The sequence below is a fragment of the Mastomys coucha genome, unplaced genomic scaffold (genome assembly GCF_008632895.1).
Source record: "Mastomys coucha isolate ucsf_1 unplaced genomic scaffold, UCSF_Mcou_1 pScaffold6, whole genome shotgun sequence".
Classification (NCBI taxonomy): Eukaryota; Metazoa; Chordata; class Mammalia; order Rodentia; family Muridae; genus Mastomys; species Mastomys coucha.
The window spans coordinates 91,804,004-91,828,380 of NW_022196912.1; the positions used below are offsets into that span (position 1 = coordinate 91,804,004).

At 48.2% G+C, this 24,377-nt stretch overlaps 2 protein-coding genes across 5 annotated transcripts in view; both read right to left on the reverse strand.

Moving 5' to 3' along the window:
• Positions 1-692: 692 nt before the first annotated feature.
• On the reverse strand, positions 693-5,800 carry Gpx2 (glutathione peroxidase 2). Of its 4 annotated transcripts, none has more exons than XM_031357672.1 (5): positions 5,396-5,800; positions 4,749-5,300; positions 4,517-4,600; positions 4,145-4,414; positions 693-1,371 (listed from the first exon to the last, which is right to left on the reverse strand). In XM_031357672.1, the coding sequence occupies exons 4-5, from the start codon at positions 4,364-4,366 to the stop codon at positions 1,021-1,023; spliced, it is 573 nt and encodes a 190-aa protein (XP_031213532.1). In that variant the 5' UTR covers positions 4,367-4,414; positions 4,517-4,600; positions 4,749-5,300; positions 5,396-5,800; the 3' UTR covers positions 693-1,020. The 4 variants fall into 4 exon arrangements, with proteins under 4 accessions (XP_031213532.1, XP_031213534.1, XP_031213533.1 ...); XM_031357674.1 differs by having other exon boundaries at positions 4,749-4,866; positions 5,100-5,800; XM_031357673.1 differs by having other exon boundaries at positions 4,145-4,441; positions 4,749-5,800.
• Positions 5,801-6,929: 1,129 nt separating this feature from the next.
• Rab15 (RAB15, member RAS oncogene family) overlaps positions 6,930-24,377 on the reverse strand; it is a 32,237-nt gene continuing 14,789 nt past the window's right edge. Inside the window, exons 2-7 of the mRNA XM_031357670.1 lie at positions 13,550-13,610; positions 12,700-12,760; positions 12,204-12,281; positions 11,196-11,285; positions 9,729-9,794; positions 6,930-9,617 (exon numbers count right to left, since the gene is read on the reverse strand). Of these exons, the coding sequence (XP_031213530.1) occupies positions 9,459-9,617; positions 9,729-9,794; positions 11,196-11,285; positions 12,204-12,281; positions 12,700-12,760; positions 13,550-13,610 (515 nt within the window). The 3' untranslated portion in view covers positions 6,930-9,458. The remainder of the gene's footprint in view (positions 9,618-9,728; positions 9,795-11,195; positions 11,286-12,203; positions 12,282-12,699; positions 12,761-13,549; positions 13,611-24,377) is intronic.

The following is a 24,377-nucleotide window of genomic DNA, read 5'->3' on the forward strand; positions in this document are numbered from 1 at the left end:
CTCAGAAACCCTCCTGCCTCTGCCTCCCAAGCGCTGGGATTAAAGGCATGAGCCACTACTGCCTGGCCTTTTACTTCTCTTTATTTCACTTTATCACCACCACTTTTTTTTTTTTTTAAGATTTGTTATATGTAAGTACACTCTAGCTGTCTTCAGACACTTTTTCTTCTTGCTCCAGTCCCACTCACTCATTCACTCACTGGAGTTGTCTTCAGACATCCCAGAAGAGGGCATCAGATCCCATTACAGATGGTTGTGAGCTATCATGTGATTGCTGGGATTTGAACTCAGGACCATCGGAAGAGCAGTCAGTGCTCTTAACCGCTGAGCCATCTCTCCAGCCCCTATCACCACCTCTTTATGCTTGGTTCTAAAAGAGCCATGAAATAATTCACATTTATTACAACTCCAACTGTCCCTGCAGACCTTGATCACAACCTAATCCATATAGTAACTGGACTACCCCCTTACTAGAGCCACACCCTCCCAAACTTGAGTGTGTTTCCAGCCCCTCCATCCCACCACAGTTCTGACCACCCCTCCACCTTTGTCCGGAAAGAAGACACAGGGCCAGCAGGATGGCTCAGTGAGACAAGCCCAAAGTTGTCCTTCGACCTCCACCCATGTACACACTTATACACAGAATGAAACAGTTGAAAATTTTAGAAAGGAAGACACAAAGACCCAGGCCATTGCCACACCTACCCTTTATTGGACTCTAAAGCAGGCTGGCTCTGGACCCTTCACAACTTCTCAGACATCTCCCAGAAGGGTTTAGGAAGGTGCCATCATTCTGTGAAGACCCAGAATGTACCCCAGACTAAGAGCCCCAAGTGAACTCCCCAAGAGCTCTGAGGGAGCTAAAGGAAATGGCCAGTAGGGAAGGCAAGGGGACAATATTAAGGGAATGCTTCAGCCTCCCAATGTCTCCTGAGAAAGATGCGGAGGAAAGTCTCCCACTGAGCCCTGAGGAAGGCTCCCTGGGGAAACTGGGAGATTCCTAGGCTGAGCAGCTCTCTTCTAGATGGCAACTTTGAGGAGACGTTTGATGTCAGGCTCGATGTTGATGGTTTGGAAGGTGCGGCTGTAGCGACGGAAGGGCTCCCCTTCTGGCCCTATGAGGAACTTCTCAAAGTTCCAGGACACATCTGAGCGGCGCACAGGACTCCATATGATGAGCTTGGGATCGGTCATGAGGGAGAATGGGTCATCATAAGGGTAGGGCAGCTTGTCTTTCAGGTAGGCAAAGACAGGATGCTCATTCTGCCCGTTGACGTCACACTTTTGGGTGAGGCTGAAGGTGGGCTGGTACCCACCTCCGGGACGGACGTACTTGAGGCTGTTCAGGATCTCCTCATTCTGACAGTTCTCCTGGATGAGAAGACAAAGACCATGAAGAAAGGAAGAGGAAACCCAGGATGCACCAGGGCAAACCTTTCCTTCCCAACACTCTTCCCACGATGGCTCCTTCCTTTGTGTGTGCATGTGTGTGTTGCACATGTGTGTTTCTTTTCCATTTGCTCTGCCCCTCTCTCTCTGTCTCTCTGTCTCTCTTTGTCTCTCTCCCTCTCTCTCTTTCTCTCTCTCCCTCTCTCCCTCTCTCTCTCTCTCTCTCTCCCCCCCCCTCTGCCATTGTGTTGTGGGTTCTTTATTTTTTTACATTTATTGTATACTGAGTGCTACCATTGCACATGTAGAGGTCAGAGAACATCCTGTGGAATTCACTTCTCTCCTTCCACCACATGGGTTCTGAGGACTGAATTCAGGTCATCAGGCTTGTGGCAAGTGCCTTTGCCCATTGAACTGTCTCACCAGCTATGGCCTTTGGTGGAAATGGTATGCTACATCCAAAATTTTGGAGGCCAGGGAGTACCCCATGATTTAAGGAGAGTCCACTCTCACAAATTGTGCTCTAACCTCTACCTGTGTACTGTGGTGTGTGCAAATCCTCACACACATTAAAATAAGTAAATACATGTAATTAGAGATTCAGCAGTTTTTAACAGTTGCTTTGGACCCTGATCTACCCTGGACAATTAACATAATGGTGTTTGGTGCTTGAAGGAACCTTGAGATCAGGGAAGAGAAGGAAAGGAGGCGCTTCTACCTGTATGTCCACAAATGCGTGTTTGCTCGAGCGCGCACACACACACACACACACACACACACACACACACACACACCCTACCATTTTCTTTTTCTCTGCTCTGATTGTGCTCTGGCTCTGTGGATATTGAGTTATGACTCCTTTCAGCAGCCAGCCAGCCACAAGTGAGGTGTAAGGCCAGAGGTACCTCCTGGGTTGAGAAACACCTCCAATGAGGTTTAGCCCTTTCCATCTCTGCCAGGCAAAGTCTGAGAAGGAGGCTTACGGGGAAGTATCTGTGAGCATAGTGATGGCTGGGTCTCTGGTTTATCTCAGCATCCTTCCTGTGTATATCTCAGCATCCTTCCTGTGTATATCTCAGCCATCCTTCCTGTGTATATCTCAGCCATCCTTCCTGTGTATATCTCAGCATCTTTCCTGTGTATATCTCAGCATCTTTCCTGTGTATATCTCAGCATCCTTCCTGTGTATATCTCAGCCATCCTACTCTCTATATCTCAGCATCCTTCTTGTGTATATCTCAGCATCCTTCCTGTGTATATCTCAGCCATCCTACTGTGTATATCTCAGCCATCCTTCCTGTGTATATCTCAGCCATCCTACTGTGTATATCTCAGCCATCCTTCCTGTGCATATCTCAGCCATCCTACTGTGTATATCTCAGCCATCCTTCCTGTGTATATCTCGGCCATCCTTCCTGTGTTTGTCTCAGCCATCCTTCCTGTATACCTTCCTGCCACTGTGATTTGAATTATGGGGACTCTAATTACATAGTCCACTTAGGGACACCTGGCTTGCTTATACATTTAAATCATAAATAGAAACAGAATCCCTAAGAGATAGCCTGAGGAGTACATGCTGAAGCTCTGTAATAATTTGACCTGTTATTCAGAGAGAGAAGGTGCGTGTGCTGTCCAGAGGAGGTGTGTGCATGCTGCAGACCTTCCTCTTCTCCCATATTCCTTTTCCAATTTGCTGATTGGAAACAAGCCTTTAAATAATAAGATTGTTCATATTCGCACACTACTTCCACATCTCTCTCCATACTTTTCATGTGTCTTATTTCATGAGCCTCTCAATAAACCTAGGAGCTAAGTCAACTTATATTAAACCAACACATGTGGAAACTCAAACAGAAAACTAAGTGCCTCTTTCAATGGTCTCAGCCATTAAAGCGTAGAACCAAGGCAACAGGAACTAAGGACTCCCAAGTCACCGTCAGCTTAATAACAATTGTTTATCTGAGACAAATTCATCAGGCCAGGCTGGCTTCAGATTTGCTGTAGTCATGGGATCACCTTGAATGTCTGACCTTCCTAACTCCATCTCCCAAGTGCTGGGATTATAGGCAAGCTATCACAGCTGGCTTATGCAAAGCTTGGGATCAAACCCACAGTTTCATGTACGCTAGGCAAGTAATCTACCAACTGAGCTATATGCGCAGGCTAATTTTTGAGACCTTGCTGGTAAGCCCAGGTTAGCGCCAAGCTCACATCAACTCCCAGCCTCCCTACCTCACACCGTCATCCTAGGATTACAGGAACGTTCCACCATGCCAACTTAGTGATTCTTTTTTTTTTTTTTGGTTTTTCGAGACAGGGTTTCTCTGTGTAGTCCTGGCTGTCCTGGAACTCACTCTGTAGACCAGGTTGGCCTCGAGCTCAGAAATCCGCCTGCCTCTGCCTCCCAAGTGCTGGGATTAAAGACGTGCGCCACCACGCCCGGCGATTCTTAACCTTCTATTTTCTCCACTCATTCGTTCAACAAGTAATTAATGAAGTACTCAAAGACATAATGGAGAGACCTGGAAGCAACCCTCCTCAGGGACTCTTCTGGAAAGACAGTAATAAAAGTCACACCCTCAATATTTAATCTCAGACTATATCTACTTCCCTGTGATAGTTTACATCCACCTAGACCTAGATTGATGCAGCATGCCCTTCAAGTCCAGATATCCCAAGACACACTCAGCCCTGTCTTTATCCCACTCAAGCTCCACCAATCAACTCCTTGGGTAGAACCCAAGGGACTCCTCACCTGATGTCCGAACTGGTTGCAAGGGAAGCCGAGAACCACCAGGCGCCTGGGAAAGCGACACTGCAGCTCATTGAGCTGGTTGTAGTCTCGGGTAGTTGTTCCTCAGAGTGATGCCACATTCTCAATCAGCACGGCCCTGCCTCGGAACGTGTTGAAGTCTATCTTCTCCCCATCCAGGCTGATGGCACTGAGATCGTAGAAGGACTTGGCAATGTAAGCCATGCTGAAGAGCAGTGAGCCCTGCCCTGCTCTGTGAGCCTCCTTAAGTCCCTTGAATGGGTGGGAAGGAAGGAGGAGCTAAGAAGGACAGAAAGGACTTCACAAAGGGCCTTTGAGCATTCCCAGAATGACTTAGCAAAAACAGGTACCCACCTGCAAACTGTTTGAACAACGCTGTGGCTCCTCCTATTTACAGTCGCTGAACAAAGCCACCTTCTGCCCCACCCTACTGGCAACCTGGAAAGGGCCAATTTGATATCTGTGAGCAGATGTGAATAATTCACTCCTTGCTGGAAACCAGAGCCTTAAAGGTCAAGTGGGGAGGAAAAAGAAGGGAGGGAGCACACAAGATTGACTTCTGCTTGCCCCAGCAAGTTGATTTTACCTGGCATAGAAGGCTGTTTCAGCGCATTTATTTGAGCATCAGTCTTTGAGTTGTGGGAGGTCAGATGTGCTCGGGTCTGAATTGAGTCAGGTGGATTCTCAAGCAGAGTCAAAGGGACCTTTAGGAAGAGAGTGTGTTGTTTTCCTCAGTTTGTCTTAGGGAGCCTTTTGGTGAATGGTGTTCCTTGTCCTGGAGAGCACTGAGGTCTTTGTCCCTGTACTGTAGCATGTCCTACGTTAGGACCTCCACCTCCGTTCCACATTCCCAAGCCAGGCATGAGGATGGAGTCCTTGCTGACTTAGTGACCAGGAGTCTCTGAGTGGATGGTAAATTCTGGGTAGACAACTGTACCTATCTCCCTCTCAGATGAAGGTTCAGTCTCTCAGACTTTCTGGAAGAGGCTTGTGTGAATGTGTGACCAGTTCCTCACGGGAGGTAAGGCAAAGCAGCTGTGGTTCCAGACGGGCCACTAAGACATCTTCAAAGCCAGCCGTGCGTGATGGGGTCATCTTTGGCCTGCTGAGGGCTGTCACTGTCTTGGAAGCTCAGCATCTGAAAAGACCATAATGCCACTCCATTATCCAAGCATTAGCTAACTAAATAAGGAACTTTCGGAAACACTTGATTTCTCCATGAGTAAAACTGACCATTAAGTTTATCCTGGCTATTTTAATAAGGCAAATGGTTCCCAGAGAGCATTTTCACAGGAACATATCCTATGGGAGCGGCCTCCTAGATCAGAGTCAGCAAGTGTGCTAAGTGTTCTTCCAGATCTGATTTGTTGGGAGACAAAGAAATGACTTGCTTGCCAGGGAGTGCCCATCACTTCTGCTGCACGGCTTATTTAAGGGCGTGGGGCTCATTGTCTGTCTCTAAGAACACATTTCCATCATCCAAGTAGGGATGGAGTCTTTCGATGTCATAAATGGTGGCAAGAAGTTAAGTCTCCTGGGGCAGGCAGAGCCCTTGTACACAGCCAGTGATTATTTCTACCAAGCTACAGAGTCACAGGGACTTGGCAATGATGTAAAGAACTTGATAGTCATCTGCCAGGGTTTTCTGCCCTCTAGAGCTTCCTCCAGCACCCCGGGCTTCCCAAGAGAAGCATGCCTTTTCTTTGCTGCCCCTTGGCCTCTTCAGGCAAGTCATGAGTCTTGAGTGGCTTCACACTTCTTCAAGAAAACCTAGGGCCCTCACGGATCTCCTGTAGGCTTACTTCTCACTGCTGAGCAAAACTGTTAAGGTATTCCTAAAATATCTGTCTCCAGGTGTACACACTGCTTCCACTTTCCAGAAGCTTAAAACAAAGCTTGTTTTCCCCGTGGCTTTCTGCAGCAGAGTGGTTGTCCTTAGTTTTAGTAGACAGAAGAGCCTGCGTGAGCAGTTCTCGGTTCTGACAGTAAAAGAGAATTGCTTATAGAGATTTTTCTAGATAGATATTCCAAGGCTATCTATACTTTAGATTCTAGGAAGTCCAAGGCACTGATTTTTATTTATAACTCTGCTATTTCCTTGGAACCCTTGGTTAATCCTTTAAAGCTCTCTGAGAATCTGGCTCCTTATCTCTTGGACTCATAAAGATAACCAACCAACCACTCCCTTCGATATAGCAAGTGTTCAGAACCATGGCAAGTACTCTCTAAAGTGCAGTGGGGATTTAGGACTGCCACTGCCCTGCTGTTTCACTTCTTCCCTTATCCTCCTACCCACTTCGGCTGTCTCCAGCATCTCCATACCGCCAACACCTCACCTTCCTAGGCTCCAATCCAATCTAGGCTCCCATGGGGTATCTCATGGGATGGGATACCTGGAATATGGAGAACCCCTGTGCTTACTCTATTCAAGCAAATCTGAAACATTACCCAGTCCTTCCTAATGCCTCCAGGAAGGACGTTCCTGATCTAGCCACAACAGATGGCCACCATCTTGGCTTTCAAGATCCCCATTATGTCCAGCCTCCTCTTAGTCCTCCCCCTGCTCCTGTGAGCTCACGGGTGGGCAGTGAGCTTTGGGCTCTTCTGCAGATGTCACTAGGGAAGACAGACAAAGCTCACCAGGTCCACTGTCATTCTGGGCTTTAGGATTCTGGGAACCTCTTCTATCAGTTTCACTGTCTCCCATGTCACCATCAAGGTCTCATGTCACTTCTCCCTCACAGAGATTCATGCAGGCCCACACTGCTATGGTTTGAAATATTCTTTATTTTGTAAACATTTGTGTTTAAAATAGATGAACCCTGCTTACAATTCATATAATGGACCCAAGACACAGTACACAAAGGTCACCCATCACAGGGAGATAGTGGGACTCAGGTGGTGTACCAGGGTGAGTTGATCTCAGGTAATGGGCAGACAGGCCAGGCGAGCCTGCTGAACAGTCAAGGCCAATGACACAGCCCAAGCCAATCTCCCAGACTGGCAGTTAGGGTGAGGCAAACTCCAGAAGAGAGCGAGCACAGGTGCTCTTCATATCCCAGCTTCCTTTTGTTGCCATTCTTCAGAGTAACTATGGTACAGTGTCCACAGAATCCCAGCCCCAGATTCCCTCCCAGAATCCTCAAGGTAGTAAAAATCAAGTCCTTTCTTAAGGGGCTGGGGCAAGAAGACAGTGACACTTGTGACAGGTTAGGGCCTGTGCCCTGTAGAAGCTCTCCTTGGGTCCCTGGCTGAAGGCAGGTCTGCTCACTGTTACGTGAGTCTACCTAAGGCTTGCTACTACCCAGGAGTCAGTCCCCAAGGAAGCCACCTCAAGCCAGCCACCATCCAGTCTTTGAGCCAACACTGTTTCTCTGTAGTGAACAATGGACTACTGTTCTGTTCTCCTTCTCCCTCCACCAGAAATCCTGAGCTGCTCTCTCCGGCCTGCTTCCTGGTTGGCTAAGTCAGGGAGACATTCCCACTGATTTCACCCCCATCTCCCTTTTTAGAGGACTAAAGAGGCGTGGGGCTCTCTGTCATCACAGCTGTGCCCTGGATTTGCAAGGACCTTGGTCCATGAATGCTCCGTCAGTGCCCAGTTCTTCCTCTGCTTTGGCTCCAGCCCCAGGCCTGAAGTGCATCTTGGGACTATTCTCTTACCTGAGCTCCTCCCACCTTGGGAAATGTAAGGACAAACCCTACCAGGGTTTGGTTTTTTTGTTTTTGTCTTTTTGGGAGGGGGCCTCCTTCAAGCTACTCTTGGACCAGAGGGTTAGAGAAACTTCCTGAGCATAGAACTCTGGAGGAGGGTGTCTCTTTCCCTCCCTTGGTAGCCACACAGCAGTTGGCAAAGCTAGGGGAGCCAGGGGGAGGGAGTCCTGGAAGGCAGAACAGCACCAAGTGTTTCCACCCATACCTGCCCTTCTCTTCCAGTCTTAAGGCCTGTTGGCCACAGACTCTGGAGGGAAACCTTAACTTCCGAAGGCTGGGTTCAGTGAAAGAGGAGTGATTGATTACTTGTCACCTCTGCCCGGGGAATCTGGGTAAATGTCCTCACACAGGATGCCCTGCAGTCGGTCGCCAAGGCACTCACTGTTCTCTGCTCCCTCTGCTCTTGCTCTAACCCTGGTTCCAGGAGCCAGCCCTTCGCATCTGCTCTTGCCTCTCTCTGGAGTTCACAGCTGACTATACAGTATCTGACCCCAGGGCTCCCCTTGCCCTTTGATGTCCTCAGACCTCCATCCCTATCTTTCAATTTATGAATCCAGGTGAAGGGGCTGTGTCCTCACTGCATGGGAGGTAGAGAACAGAGGTGACTTAATCCCTGCCACCCCATCTTTTTCTTCTCTGCTGTGCCTGCCTCTGGACTTAGTTCCTCACAGAGGCATGTAGGCAGCCAGGCAAGGCCAAAACTCCAGCAGAAGGCAAAGGCAGAAGAGGTCAGTCCAGGCTTGAGGACCACCTAGTAGGGTTCCCTTCCTACCTCAGTGTTCTACCTTCCCAGGCCATTGGGGAGGGCAGCCCATGGCACAAGGAGGGGCCATGGAGAGGGGAGGGGGAAGAAGCACCCTTAGCCTTCAGCCTACCCCAGAGCAGGGGGAGCCGTCCATCCTAGGGCAGAGCCTGGGTCCATTCCCTTAGGCAGAATCAGGAAGGATAGAAGGAAGGAACCGCATTAGCAGTGCTTGGCAGGACACACAGGCAAGGGAGGAGAGACGTGGATGTACATGGGAGGGAAGGGAGTGGAAGAAGAGAAGAAAGAAGAGAAAAAGCAGAGTCCACAAGATGCACTAAGGAAGGCTGGGCAGTGGTGGTGCACGCCTTTAATCCTGGCACTTGGGAGGCAGAGGCAGGCGGATTTCTGAGTTCGAGGCCAGCCTGGTCTACAAAGTGAGCTCCAGGACAGCCAGGGCTACACAGAGAAACCCTGTCTTGAAAAAAAACAAAAACAAAAACAAGATGCACTAAGGAATCTTTAAGTGGCCTTGACTCCAGCTTTGACTGTTGTCCCAGAGCCTGGGGTGGTGAGATGGTTGCAGCACATTCTGGGGTCACGGCAGGCCTATGGCTGGGAAACAGGCTGAAAGGTTACCACTCCAGGATAGAGGGGCTGGGGCAGAGGCCGCTCGGAGACCACAGCAGAGCTGCTCAAAGGGCCAGGTAGGGGAGTAGCAGCTACTGGTTTTCAACAGGATCATCAAATGAAAGGACAGTGGTGCACAAAGCCCAGACTCCCTGCCTCCACGGGCCTCCTGAGGGGAGGGGGCTGGGGGGGGGACTCCACACAGACCCCTCAGCACCAGCAGGTCTTTGAAGAGTTTGCTGGGCCCTCAGGTTTGCCTTCATCTTCCTCTAGCTCGGCCAGTGCGAGCTCATTGCTGGCACATGTTCGGAGACCATCCAGCTCTTTCCTGTGGGCCTGCAGCACCAGCTCCGTCAGACGAGTGAAGGACTGGGAAGCCAAGGAACACAAGTTAGGCCAGCGCATCCATCTCTGCTTCTGGTGACCCTGCAAGTGCCCACATGGGAGGGCTCTCCCATCTTATCTTGCCTCCTGTCTCACCTCTTTAATGTTAAGGTTGGTGCAGGCACTTGTTTCGTAGAAGTCCATGCCGTACTCCTTAGCCAGCTGCAAGACAAGGGCATTTCTGAAAGAGAGTCAGTGAGGGAGGGGAGGCCCGTGCCTCCTGGTGTGTGCTTCTGCCACTGCACACCCCGGCCAGGCTGCGTTGAGGTAATGACTGAATGGCTCACTTTTCAGGAAACTGTGGGCTTTTTAGGACATAGGATGGCAGAGAATGGGACAAGATGTCCCACCAATACACCCATTTCATCCAAGTCTGCACACACACACATACACACAGGCAGTGTACCCACATACGCATGTGCACCCAGGCATATATACGTGCACACAGGCACACACATAAACACAGAGACAAACACATGTACACGTGCACACAGGCGCGTGCGCGCGCGCACACACACACACACACACACACACACACACACACACGCAAACAGTGTACCCACATACACATAGGCACACACATACACACATACACACAGAGGCAAATACATGTACCCATTTCATCCAAGTACACACACACACACACACACGTACCACTACATTAGGACAGAAAAACAACAACATGAGGCGTATAAATAAGAAAAAATGAGCTGTGAGTAAAACAGACCCAGTCTAGGTGCCATGCTGTCACTCAAGAGCCATAAAAGCTGGAACAAGTTACTATTAATTCTCTCCAAGGTCCAGCTCCATCCTCTGTTAAAGGAGAATGATGGTGTCTGCATGCAGGGTTGCAGGATGATTACATGGGGTCACACAGCTAAGAGCACTTACCACGGTGCCACGTGGATAGCACTCAATAAGAACCATTACTCTTGTAGGCTATGTCTCTATGTTCACATTTGAATGACCTTGTGTTATTTTTTTATGCCCTCCAAAAAATCAATTTTATTTTAAGGACTAATGGAATGCTATTGACTGCAGAGGAAGAGTTTCCCGAGCACTCCTGGGGTGCTCAGGGTTAAGAGGGTGACTCTTGCCTCAGAATATTAACCTTTCTGTTGTGTGGGAGTATGGTCTCCCTGCATGTGTGGGTATGCTCGGACCCTCTCTGCCCCCTGGCCTGGCTACCTGGGGACCCTTCATTCCCACAGTTTCCAGGCATGTGGCATCAGGGTATGGAAGGGATGGAGTGGGAGACAGTCCCTTGACTACAAAAGGTCAGTTGTGCACAGATGCTGTTAAAAATGTCAGCAACTCCTCCCTCTTGTCACAGAGGTAGTCTTCTGAGCATCCTGTTTAGGGTGTCTTGGACCTCGCCTAAGATAAGAGCTCTTATTTCTCCCCCATGGGGGCCCCTGAGGACCAGAAAGCAAGCTCTGATCCTCTGATCCCTCAAGGATGTCGACTCCCCAGTGTTGTGTTGCGAGTGCACTCCTGGGTCCCTGCTCTCTGGACAGGCCCTACAAGTATCCCAGAAGCCCTGAAGGGTGGGACTTCACCTACCTGCTGCCCCTGCTCTCTCCCCACCTGCCGTTTCTGTTCTTCATCAGCCTTATTCCCTATGAGGATCTTCTGGACCCCTTCTGGAGCGTACTAGGGACAAAGGGAGGTAAGCCTACGTGAGTGCTCTTCTTCATTCCCAGATCCCTAGACTGTCTCCACCAGTCTCCAAACCACCACGTTCGAGAACCTAGAGTCAGAATAGGCTTCCAGAGTACAGGAGCCCCTATCTCCTTTATCTGCAGTTTGGTTCCCACAATTTCAATTACCACCAGTCAGCCTTGATCAGCCTTGGGGGGCATAACAATATTAAATGCAAAATTTCAGACATAGACAGTTCATAAGTAACTTTTATTATAGCACACTGCAATCTCGCTATTATTGTTTTGTTTGTTTGTTTGTTTGTTTTTACTGTGTCTAATATATATATTTTCGTCACAGGTATTCAAGACTAGGGAAAACCAACATATAAAGGGTTGATACTGAGTGCTCAGCTTCCATTGTGAGTCTGGGAATGGAGTGTCATGGGGACCACCATACCATGGCTGGCCCCCTGAATGTCACAGGAACACCTTAGGGTAGAATACACTACAACCAAAGCCTCTTTGGGCTGGATGAATGGTGTCAGAACTACACTGTGCTTCATTTAGCCTTTACTTGACAGAGGAGGGATTGGGGACCCACGGTGTCGATGTGGCTTTGCCAAGGCTCTACCATGTGCACAGCAGGTCTAGAAGCCCAGACTTGCAATTCCACCTGGCCCTGAGGTTTTGGGAAGGAAGCTGCTCATGAGGCAGTCCTGGGACTAATGCATCCCCAGGAAAGATGTGGCTGCAGAGGTCTTGCAGGGCATGATGCATTCGGGTATGGATGTGTTGCCTCTTCCTGCCCGACGTTCTCAAAGGCAAGACTGTCTGACCGACCCTTAGAGCTTGTTTTTGTCCTGTGGTCCTTGTTTTCTTTTCCCTAAACACCCTTCCCCCATCCCATCAGTGAGACGGTATCTCCTACCTCATCCACGTCACTGACCCACTTCATGATGTGCTGATAAGAGCGCTCACTGCTAATGTCGTAGACTAAAAATATTCCCTGAAAAAGAGAGAGTGAGAGAGAGAGACAAAGATGGGAGACATACATAGAAGAATGTACAGTCGTGTACACACTGGTGGTCCTTGTATGTCCAGCCCACTCCCCACTTCTCCCTGCCTTCAATGAGGATGTCCCAGCATCTAGCCATGCTTGCTTTTCCCCCAGATGTTCTTAGCTAGGAGGGCAGTGCCTGATTTGACCAGGCTCTTTAGCATGAGGTAGAGGAGGCAGAGCAGACATTGTGTGTGAGAGTGAAGAAGGTACACTAAGCAGTCTGTGAATAGTTGAAAGAACGAGGTTCCCCCAGCAGGCAATCTGGGGACTCCACATCAGGGTTCAGTGACACAGGCATCTCGAAAACCCAGGGCTGGAAGTGTGGGTAGCAGTCTGGCGGGTCTACCCTGAAATGGTGACTCACCTGGGCTCGCCGATAGTACTGCTTTGTGATAGTCTGGTATCTCTCCTGCCCTGCTGTGTCCCTGCAAGAAAAAGCCAGTCCCTCAGAGAAGAGGCCATGGGGATAGAAGATGAGCGAGAAGCAGGAGCCCCTGTACCCTAGGAGGAAGTGCTGCAGAATTTCAGGATGAACACTTAGTAGTACTCTAATCCCCAAGAGTATCCAAACACACCCTAGTCTGCAGTGCGAGGCCTGGTCCTTGGCATCGGCACGGGCAAGGCCCCGGGGCCTATTCTCAGGACCTACAACCTGACAGAGCCTTAAACAGCTCTCCAGAACTCAGCCACTGTGGCCTCGATTGAGCAGATGGGAGGATCTGCCAAACCCAGTGCCAAGGGCATCTCTAAAGGCAGTTCCCGAGGCCTAGGGAATTCTAGGATTGGGAGGTGTCCCATATAAGTGAGTGGTAAGGGCTTCCAAGATCTTTAGGCCAGAGAGACACAGCAGCCCCTGGTGGCCAATAGTGGAAACTGCACCATGTAGTTAATAATGAGGCAATCTCAAAAAACAGTCCCAAGCTAAACCACAGAGTGGTGCTTTCAGCCTTCTTGTCTTAAACCAAAGTGGTACAGCTCCAGAGTAAAGCTTAATTCTGAGATAAGCCCACAACACTATTCTACCAACTCCCCTTTGGACTTCCTTCCCTTTGGGGAACTCTCCTTACTCCCATGGTTGGTTGAGATTAAGGTTCACAGAACAGGGGGTGGAGGTTTCTGACCTCGTGAAGCGTAGGTTTACAAATGACAGGGGAACTCAGGGGCAGCTCAGAGCCCTTCTTCCTCCGCCTGCCTCCTCCTACGGCCCAACTCACCAAATCTGTATCCTCACTTTGATGCCGTCTACTTCGATGGTCTTCATCTTAAAGTCAACACCTGGAGAAAACAAGCAAGTCAAGAGGGGCTCCCTCAAAGAGCATGGAGGGGACTCCGCTTTGGTTTCATGTGACAAAGAGGTGACCAGAAGCAAGCTCCTTCACTAACATTTTAACTCTAAACGGATCCTAAAGGGCCACTTAGAGCTTTGGATGGGGCTGCCCATTTCACTTCCTGAGCTCCCATTTCCTTGGCAGGAAAAAGTGGGAACGGCTGGGCGGTGGTGGCGCACACCTTTAATCCCAGCACTGGGGAGGCAGAGGCAGGAGGATTTCTGAGTTCGAGGCCAACCTGGTCTACAGAGCGAGCTCCAGAACAGCCAGAACTACTGAGAGAGGAAAAAAAAGAAGTGGGGATGTTACAAATTATGTTCTGGTTGCTAAGAAGGCCCAGAGAGACACCGTGCTGGCCTGCACACTCTGCTGCAGCTATCGCTGACCTAGTGCAGTGCCTGTCGGGCAGCAGGTATACAAAGACCATCAACTGATAGGGACAGCTAGAAGATACAGGAAACCCAGAGTTCTCCACTTCCTCTGTCCCAGGCCCTGAAGAGCTAACTAAATTGCCAGTCCTACCAGAATGAAGGACCCAGAGCAGAAACATTTGAGGAAATCTACAAGGGAAATGAGTACCATCTGGCAGGTCAGGAGAGATGCCTTGATCACCATGCCTTTCCCAGCCCCAGCTGTGCCCAGGCACTATGCCCAGGGGTTCAAGAGCTAGGTCTAATGGGGTAAACGGAAAGGTTTGTGTACTGCCCACAAGCACTCATCATAACCCACAGTCTTCAGCTGGGGAACATGGGAAAGGTACAACTGTGGACTATCCTTCAGCAGCTGCACATTCAGCACAGAAGGTCCCAAGGGTGCTAGCGTTCCCAACCCCGTCACCATTCTCCCTCCACATCTGGGCTTTGCCAAGCAGGAAAGCATGCTCTCTTCTCTCTCCTGTTCCCAGGTTTCCACCAATAGAGACATTAAAGTCAGCCTCTTCCCTCACACCACCAAGAACAATCATCTTTTAATTAGAAGGGAGAAGCAGCAGCTTCGGAGAGGAAGACCCAAACTAAATCAAGCCGGTCAGACATGAATCATTTGTTGCCTGCCCAAGCTGATTCATATCGACTCAGCTGTACTTTTCCAAATGGCACTCTTCCCTGTGTAAAGAGAAAGGATGATGAAGAGGAAGGGGATGAAAGGAGAGGGACACCTGGCTCTGGTGGGAGGCAGCAGCCTACTTCCTCCCTCCTTGGACAAACAGTTACAAGGAGTTGGCTTCTCAGAATTTGACATAGGAGGGAATCTAGAATCAAGAAGTTCTTGTTTCAAAGAATGGCACCTTCATCCAAGAAGGAACAGGGGATTCCCATATAATAAACCTAGCTTGCGCTCACAGCCTAGTCAGGAATATTCCTTCCTCAAAGTATTCACTGGAGAGAAGGAATGGATGGCTTTATTGCCTCTACTCCTGAACATCCATGAAGTTTTCCACTGTGCCCTGCATGGGTCTCAGTCTCAAGGTGGGCATGGCAGTAGAGACACATGGTCCCTTCCTTTACTTCCCTCCTCCAAGGGTCTCCAAGTACTCCTACTCTATGTTCCCCTCCTCCCCTGAACTTTCCATTATATCCATCCTACCATGGGACCCTGGTCGGTAGTACCATGAGCTGACCCAGGACCTTGCTCTATGCTGCATGGCTGTTGGTTTGTTTGTTTTTTATTGCAAGAGAGAATCAAAATACTAGCCTGACAAGCTTTCCCACCTCAGACTACCGGCTGCTCAGCAAGCTAATTATTCAAATGTGTTCACCTGTCACATCCTCATGTGACTGTCCTTCAGCCCCCATGCACCCTCCTCCTCAGGCCAACCATCAACAGGGTGGCTTTCCACAGCATCTCCTCTCAGGCTCACTACCTCTCCCCCTTCCTCACAGAAGAGTCCTCTCTCCTTCTCTCAGCAGTCCTCCCTGCTGCTCATCCTAACACGAAGCTCCTCCTCGTTGCTGCTTTTGTCTCTACTAGGAAAGAGAGATATTCTCCATCTACCTCCACCCCAGGGTTTGTTCATGTCTTGCCTCTCTAAGGCAGAATTAAGATGAACACAGATTTGTATTCAGGAGGTGTGAACTGAAGCCTGAGGAGTTATATCTTGCTTCAGGGTCCGTGGATTGTACCTCAGTCAGTGAGTTCTCAGGACAATAGTTTTCAAAGGGTATTCCCAGACTTGCAGCCTTATAGCATCATCCTGGACTTAGAAAGGCGAGTGCCTGGATCCTACTTCAGCCTTGGAGACTCAGAACCCCAGAGATGTAAGGCCAGCAGTCTTTGAACAAGCTCCCGGGAGAGTCCCACACATCCTAAGTTTGCCAGCCACGTGGTTCAAAAGCTTTGCACCTGAACTGTCAAGACAGGCAGCGTGGGCAGTCTCTTTCAGAGTGTACTTTGCAAAACCTTGGCTAAATTTAGAATTACCCAGGAGGATTTTTTTTTCATTTTTAATACAGCTACCTTAAAACATAAATAATAAAAATTAAGGAAAAGAAAGAAAAAGAAATATAGCTACCTTAACTTGCCTAAATTCACAATTTGAGTAAGACTCAGAAACTATGGTTTTTTTGTTTTTTTTTTTTTAAGATTTATTTATTCTTTCTTTATTATAAGTACACTGTAGCTGTCTTCAGACCACCAGAAGAGGGTGTCAGATCTCATTATGGGTGGTTGTGAGCCACCATGTGGTTGCTGGGATTTGAACTCATGACCTTTGGAAGAGCAGTTGGTGCCCTTACCCGCTGAGCCATCTCACCAGCCTCAGAAACTATGTTTTAACAGACCGTGTAAAGCAGTGGTTCTCAACCTTCCTAATGCTACACTCCTATAATACAGTTCCTCATGTTGAGGTGACCTCCAACCATAAAATTATTTTCATTGATACTTCATAACTATAATTTTGCTATTATGAATTATAATGCAAATAACTGTGTCTTCTGGTGGTCTTAGGGTTGTGTTAGGGTTAGGGTTGTGTTAGGGTTAGGGGTTAGGGTCAGAGGGTTAGGGTTGTGTTAGGGTTAGGTTGGGGTTTAGGCCATTTGACCCCTGAAAGGTTCGAGGAATACAGGTTGAGAACCAGTGGTTCTCATTATGGCAGGAATTTAGCTAGAGGATATCTGAGAATATAATCTAGGGAAGAGATATTGGTTAGCCCTGGAATCAGAAGGTCCTGGTTTTGAATTGGGCACTTAATATATGAATACAGGCAAATCATAATTTCTTCCTTTTTCCATTTTCTTACCTGTAGAATAAGAGTATCTCTTGCCTCCCAAGAGTCACTGTGTATAATTCAAGAGTGAGTATACAACACCTAACCCCCTGCCGTTTCTATTCCTATCATGGTAGGTTAAATGAGAATGTTCCTCAGAGGCTCGGTTGTCACCATTGGTGGCCCTGTTTGGGTCGCCTTAGGAAGTGTGGCCTTGTTGAAGGAAATGTGTCATTTGGTATAGGCTTTGAGGCTTCAAGGCCTGGATCTGTTATCAATGAGCGTCCCCCACCCCACCTGCTTCCTGCTTGGAGTTCAAGATGTGAGAGAGGGCCCTTAGCTTCTGCTCCAGCCACTGTTTGTCTGTTTCTCACCATGATGAACTCTGTCCCTCCAGAAACAAAAGCTAAATAAACTTCCGTCTCTAAGTTGCATTGGTCCTGGTGTTTTATCATAGCAATATAAAAGTCACTGATACATCTATCTTCTGGCTACTGACTAAGGCTCCTGAAAGCGCTGGTCCTGTAAAACCCAAGGATCCAATACAGAACGGATTTCACCATCCAGATCCTTGCCACTCTGCTATTCTTGGTAGGTTAGGAACAGCACGAGGGAGCTTTGCGATGCAAACTCTCAGCTCCCAGACCCATCAAATCTAATGCATGCTGAACCTTCAGCCACTCTCCAGGCAGAACCACACCCAAGGATCATAATAATATTTGTCTTTATAAAAAAAAAATGCCTCTTAGCTATAGAATCCCAGTGAAGCTCATAGGCATGGATATTGTTATTACAAGGCATGTAGAAACCAGTTTATTCATGTGCCCATATCCTATAGTGGAGTCAGAACTAGAAAAACCAGTCTCTTAAGATCTATAGGGAGGCTGTTGACTCAGTCAGCAGCTTCCAAGCCTTTGAGGCTGAGGATTCATCAGATGGGGTATCTTCTGGCCCAGAGCTCAAAGCCCAGCAAGCTGCTGTGTCCAGCCTGGAGCCAGTCCCCTTTGTGGCTAAAACTACAGAGCCAAATCCTCTGCTCAAAGAATTAGGTTTGGGTGCAGCGTGCTCTTTGTGGATAGGTAGCTCAGTGGAGATTCCCAAGGTGGCCTAACCAACATGGGCAAGGAGGGTTAGCTAACTTCACAAAAACTCCCTCCAAACCAGCATAGTGGCACACACTGGTAGTCCCAGCTACTTAGGATGCTGAGGCAAGAAACTTGCTTGAGCCCAGGAGTTCAAGAACAGTGTAGATAACATAACTCTTTTTTTTTTTTTTTTTTTTTTTTTTTTTTTTTGCTTTTGGAGACAGGTTTTCTCTGTATAGCCCTGGCTGTCTTGGACCTCACTCTGTAGACTAAGCTGCTCTCGAACTCAGAAAACCGCCTGTCTCTGCCTCCCAAGTGCTGGGATTAAAGGCGTGCACCACCACTGCCCAGCTGACAGCATAACTCTTGAGAAATCTCTTTGAAAAAATAAGAAGCCAGTCCTCCCGGTGAAGTGAAAGGCTTATCCAGGTCCTATCAGGAGGAACATGGGGAAAAGGATGCCAGAGAGGACCAGAGGCATGCATAATGAACATGCTGGCTGGAGCCAGAGATGGTGCTGCCTCTACCATGGTATTGGAGTTAGGTTAGACCAGGCACCAAATTCAGCCTCTGAGTACCTGCACAGCCAAGACACTTGGCTTAGTGATACCTGAAAGTGTCTTAGGACTTCCAAAGGAGTCTTGGCCTGCGACTGTCCATGGCTGCCTAATGGTTTCCTACATTGGTAGGCAATACTTGAACCATGGGGTTTCGAAGAAGAGTTAAAAAACAACGTTCCCTATCTTTACTGCCTCTTATACTTGTCTTCAAGCCCTATCTAGAAATAAAGCTCCTAAGGGCCAGAGAACATATTTTGGATTTAAGGCTTTTTGTTGTTGACTGCTTTGCTTTTTTTTTTTTTTGAGTCTTGCCTCTGTATAAGCACAGTACTAGGAATAAAGCTCTGGTCCGAGAAGGCCAGGTATGCACCTGTGACTTAAGAATAGAGAGGCATGCTCTCTGCCATCTGAACCCCTCACAGCCACCGACACCTTAGGTAAGTGTCAACACCAGGCACTGGGTGTCTGTGGACGGTGCTGCCCTCTCCAGGTAGCTGTGGGCTAGGGAACCGCAGGCCTCTTCTCTTCCTGATGGCTTCTGGCTGTGTGGCCTCTACCCCCGAAGCATCAGTCTCCCACAGCACCGTCCGGAGACTGCCAGGACTGAGTACAGTTCTAGTACTAGCCTCCGTAACTGGAGAGATGGTCAAGGCTCTTCTCTGGGCATTGGCATATGGGGTGGCATAAGGACAAGACTTGGTGCTTACTTGCATCCAAAAATATCCTAAAGGCTCGCCAGCTCTCCTGTCTAGCAGTGAAGGTGAGGGCTATGGAAAGAAAGCAACAGGACTTGTCTGGGACTCTTCCTGCCACTGCTGAAGGTGACAAAGGCATCTCTCAGAAATGACACAGGGACTACATTAAGAACACCATAGGAGCCGGGCGGTGGTGGCGCACGCCTTTAATCCTAGCACATTGGGAGGCAGAGGCAGGCAGACTTCTGGGTTCGAGGCCAGCCTGGTCTACAGAGTGAGTTCCAGGACAGCCAAGGCTACACAGAGAAACTCTGTCCTGAAAAACCAAAAAAAAAAAAAAAAAAAAAAAAAAAAGAAAAAAAAAAAAGAAAGAAAGAAAAGAAAAGAACACCATAGGAACCCACTGGTAATGGCACAGGCCTTTAGTCCCAGGGAAGCAGAGGTGGGTGGATCTCTGTGATTTTGAGGCCAGCCTGGTCTACAGAGTGAGTTCCAGGACAGTGAGGGCTAAACAAAGAAACTTTGCCTCAACAAAACAAAACAAAACCAACAAAAAAAAATTCCAAAACAAAAATAAAACAACAAAAAGAACACAATAGGTGGTCAGAATTCTCTTTCCAATTCTGTCTTTACCACTAGTCACTTGTGTGGTCATGGGAGTGCTGTCTAACCTCTTTAGGCCTCCAGTTCCTCACTTGTTCAATAGAGGAGGGCAATCCCAATGTCAGAAGATTCTTGTGAAGAGCATGAGAAAATGTATAAAACCCCTAACAAAATCCCACACATGGAGACTGTGCTGGTTGGTCTGTTTTGTTTGTTTTTCAGTTTGACACACCTAGAGTCACCTGGGCAGAAGGAAGTTTGCTGAAGTTGAAGATTTCTTGTTTATAGACATGCCTATGACCATACCTATACAAGACTGTCTTGATTGGTGATAAGATATATCACCAACATATAGGAGGGCCCAGCCCACTGTGGGCAACACCATCCCTAGGCAAGCGAGCCTGGACTATATAAGAAAGTTAACTAGGCATGAGCCAGTGAGCCAGCCAGTAAGCAAGATTTCTCTATGATTTCTCTTTCAGTTCCTGCTTGAGTTCTTGCCCTGAATTCCCTCAGTGATCAGCTGTGCCCAGGAAGTGTAAGCCAAGCAAACCCTTTCCTCCCCCAAGTTGCTTTTGGTTAGAGTGTTTTATCACAGTAACAGAAGACAAACCAGAACATAGACCAAGAGTCAGAGCCTGGGCCATGGAAAGAACCCTAGGAAGTAGAGAATGCTTCCTGATGGGGAGAAGGAGAGCAGAGCTCTAGGTGAAGCAAAGAGCAAAGTCTACCAACCGTGGACCCCAGAGGGTCTCCAGAGTACGACAAACTTAAGCTGTCCCTGTGGGTATCAGCAGTTGCCTCCTTCCAGCCAGCACCTCATGGGTTAAGACCAGGCGCCAGCTTGCCAGTCCACCAACTTGAGTGCCACATGCTTGAGTGGAAACAGGGTTGTCCCTGGATGCCAAATGTTATCACCACAATCAACCATAGCCCAAAGGACCAGCATCGTGACCTGAGCCTTTTCATTAGCAATGAGACGCCGCATAAGGAACAATTCAATACAGCTGAAACCCAAGGCAGACACCCAATCTCTGGGGCCATGCTGGCTCCAGTTACCAAGCATCAGTCCCATGAATGCTCTCATTCTCCACCCCGGCACTAAACTGGCACATACTGGGCATGTGCAGTTCCTATGGGTTGTGGCTGAAGGGTATTTCTAAAGAGGTCACCCTGATCAACACTGAAACAGGCTTTGGGTAGAGGTAGACTCTGTGGGGAGGTGGCTGGCTGACTCCAAAACTCCCTCCCAGATGGACAGTGGTGGTGCACACTTTTAATCCCAGCACTTAGGAGGCAGAGGTAAGTGGCTCTTTGAGTTTGAGGCCAGCCTGGTCTATAGGATGAGTCCCAGAACAACCAGGGCTACTGTACAGAGAAACACTGTCTCAAAACACAAAACAAAACAAAACAAAACAAAACAAAACTCCCAAACTTCCCATTCTGGAAATAACTCCTCAGGAGACTAACAATGCTACTCCCATAACTGAGGGGCATGTGAGAGCAAGAAGGGATTCAAGACAAAGGCACAGAGTCCTTCCAGGGTAAGGAAGAGGACCTTGTGTCCCGCCTGTCACCTCCACTTTCTGTACTTCACTCTTCCCTGGAGCACATGCTGACTGACCTTCTCCTCTGAGGAATGGCAGACTGTCCCTCACTCTGGCTTTGTTCTGAGGAAAAGGTGCACAGACCTCAGGGCAGACACATTAGTCACTATCACACTGTCTTGCTCTGGAAGTGTCAGGAAGCAGAGACATAAGACGGTGCCCTGTCTAACAGAATCCTGATCCTCTAACTTACTCCAGGGTGTGTTTTAACCTCCAGAACACTGGGCTCAAAGGCTCTGATTTCCATGTCTACCCACTGGAAATTCTGGAAATCTCACAAGGATACTCTAGCTGCTGTTCTTTGAAACTCAAACACATGCACCACACTGTGTATCCTCTAATACACTACGTTATAATTCTTTAATTTTTATTACATATTCATTTTGTGTATACACACACACACACATGAATATGTGCCTTGACACACATAGGTGTATGTATATATATACATATATATATATGTGTGTGTTTATATATATATACATACACCTATGTGTGTCAAGGCACATATTCATATATATATGTATATATATATGCATACATACATACATACATATATATATACACACACACGTGTGTGTGTGTGTGTGTGTGTGTGTGTGTGTGTGTGTGTGTTTTGGAGGACACCTCAAAGAAGTCATTTCTCTCCATCTACTATAAGTTCCCAGGGACTGACCTCAGGTCAGCAGGCTTGGCATCAGGCACCTTTACCCACTGAGCTGTCTCATCTGCCACTTTTAATTTTTTTTAATGTATTTATTTCATTTATACAAGTACACTGTAGTTGTCTTCAGACACACCAGAAGTGGGCATCAGATCATATTACAGATGGCTGTTGTGAGCCACCATGTAGTTGCTGGGAATTGAACTCAGGACCTCAGGAAGAGCAAGCAGCCAGTGCTCTTAATCGCTGAGCCATCTCTCCAGTCCCCTAAATGTTTTTTTAAGTAAAAAATTAGAAATGGGTGGGAGACCATGTAAATAGAGGTCTTTCCTTTCTCTTGGAAGCTTAAAGGCTCAGTCTTTGGGAAGCTAGGCATTTAGGGGCTGGTATCAGATAATGGAAGAGGTCTCCCTGTCCAACACTGACCCTCATGAGACTATAAGGAATATGTGATCCCAAGGCTTGAGTCCACGAAGCATCTTACCCCAGGGCTCCCTGGCTGTTGACATGGTCTAGCAAGGTCACTCCAGCAGGCTGGCTAAGCTGGTGAGTGCCATTTCACCCTGGGAACCTTGACTCATAGGCAACATTTGACTTTACTCTAAAATACCAACCTATCATCCTTGTACGTCCCAGAGAACTCCACTCATATGCCCATCACAGGAGTCACTGCCTCCTTCCCTGCTCTGTCTGCTTTCTTCTACGCAGTGCATCTGAGCAAATGAACTAGATGCTACTGGAAACAGTTGACCCCTTGCCAAAGTCTTTCTCCCCTTCTCTCGCAGCCCTATGTATGCCTGATATACTGAGTTTCTCATTGTCTTATGAGTCCTCCAAACCCAGTAGTACCCCTTGACTGTCCTAGGGAAGCGTGGAAGTCCTCTATGGGGAAGAGCACACATTCCTGTGTTCAAATAAACCACTCGATCATAAATGCTTACTGTGTGTCCGGGACTAAGCAAGGCACTCTGAAACAAGCAGCAAACAGCCTGTCCCCTGAACGCACTCATTCTAGCAGAGCGGACAAACACTGAGGAAAGGAACCGACGCACCATTTCAGAGAGGGTCAGGAAGCCAGAGCAGGAGAGAGGGACAAGGCATTAAGAGTGGGATGTTCAGAGCAGACCTCTTAAGATAGGTGGTACCTGGGTTGAGGTCTCAGTGTCAAGGGCATACAAAAGAGAACGCTGAAGGATCAGGGCTCCAGGCAGAGGAAGCAAGAAACATCTGTCACCAAGCATCTAGCTAGTAGAGGCTAGCATTATCTTGCATATGATATTAGCTCTTACAAAGTGCGAAAACATGCCAGACCCTTGCATCTTGTTGAGACCCTCATATATGTATGCAGTCACATGTACACGCGCGCATACACACACCCCCCACACACAAGTAGAGTGACTATCTTAGGCTCTGACCCTAACAAATCCAGCTGTAGTGGAAAGGGCAGGGCCTCTACACACAGTCAGGAAGGGCTATGGTGTGTCCCTGCTGGTCCCAGAAAGCTGAGAAACAGCCTCCACACGCTTTCTCCCCAGCACCTTGACCCCTGTCCCATGAGGAACTGACTTAGCTTTCAAGATCCTACTCAAATGTCACTTCTGTGAAGGCTTAGCAACCTGCCCAGGAGGGACTCCTCACTCTGTGACTTCAAAGTATTAGGGCATGCTACCCGTTATATGGTAGGTAATATCCTGGTTGTTTGGAAGCCCATCTCCCAATGACCCTTGGAGCTCCCGGAAGGCAAAGCAGAACCTTAGCCATTTCATCTTCTCTTTGTCTGGCAGAAGGACAGATCATTAAATAATATTCAATGAAGTTGAATATATGCAAGAAAAAATGAATGAGAGAGTGAGTGAGTGAGTGAGTGAGTGAGTGAGTGAGTGAATGGATGCAGTATAAGCCAGGAGAAAAGAGCAGTCCCAGATTAGTCCACATTTCAAAGCCAACTGCTGGCCCTCTCCCTAGATCATGGTGCCCCCACCCCAGAGTTCTCAGTAAATCTACATCAAACCAGTAAAAGGTTAGCATTCAGATCATCCTGCTGGTCCTCATCTGGCATCCTCAGTCCTGCATCCCAGTCTGCCCTCAGGGGATGTGCAGAGGAAGCAGAACCCTCTGTTGGGCAGGAAAGGTATACATTCTCTGCTCTTTGGCTTGCAGGATAGAGGTAGCCTTTGAAAGGATTTCTGGGATTGACACGCAGAAATGCATGTCATGGGATGAAGGACCTGCGCAAAGCCAGTTTGGAAGAAGTGAAAGGGAACAGTTCAAGTACAGGTCGCCTGCGTGGGAGATGGC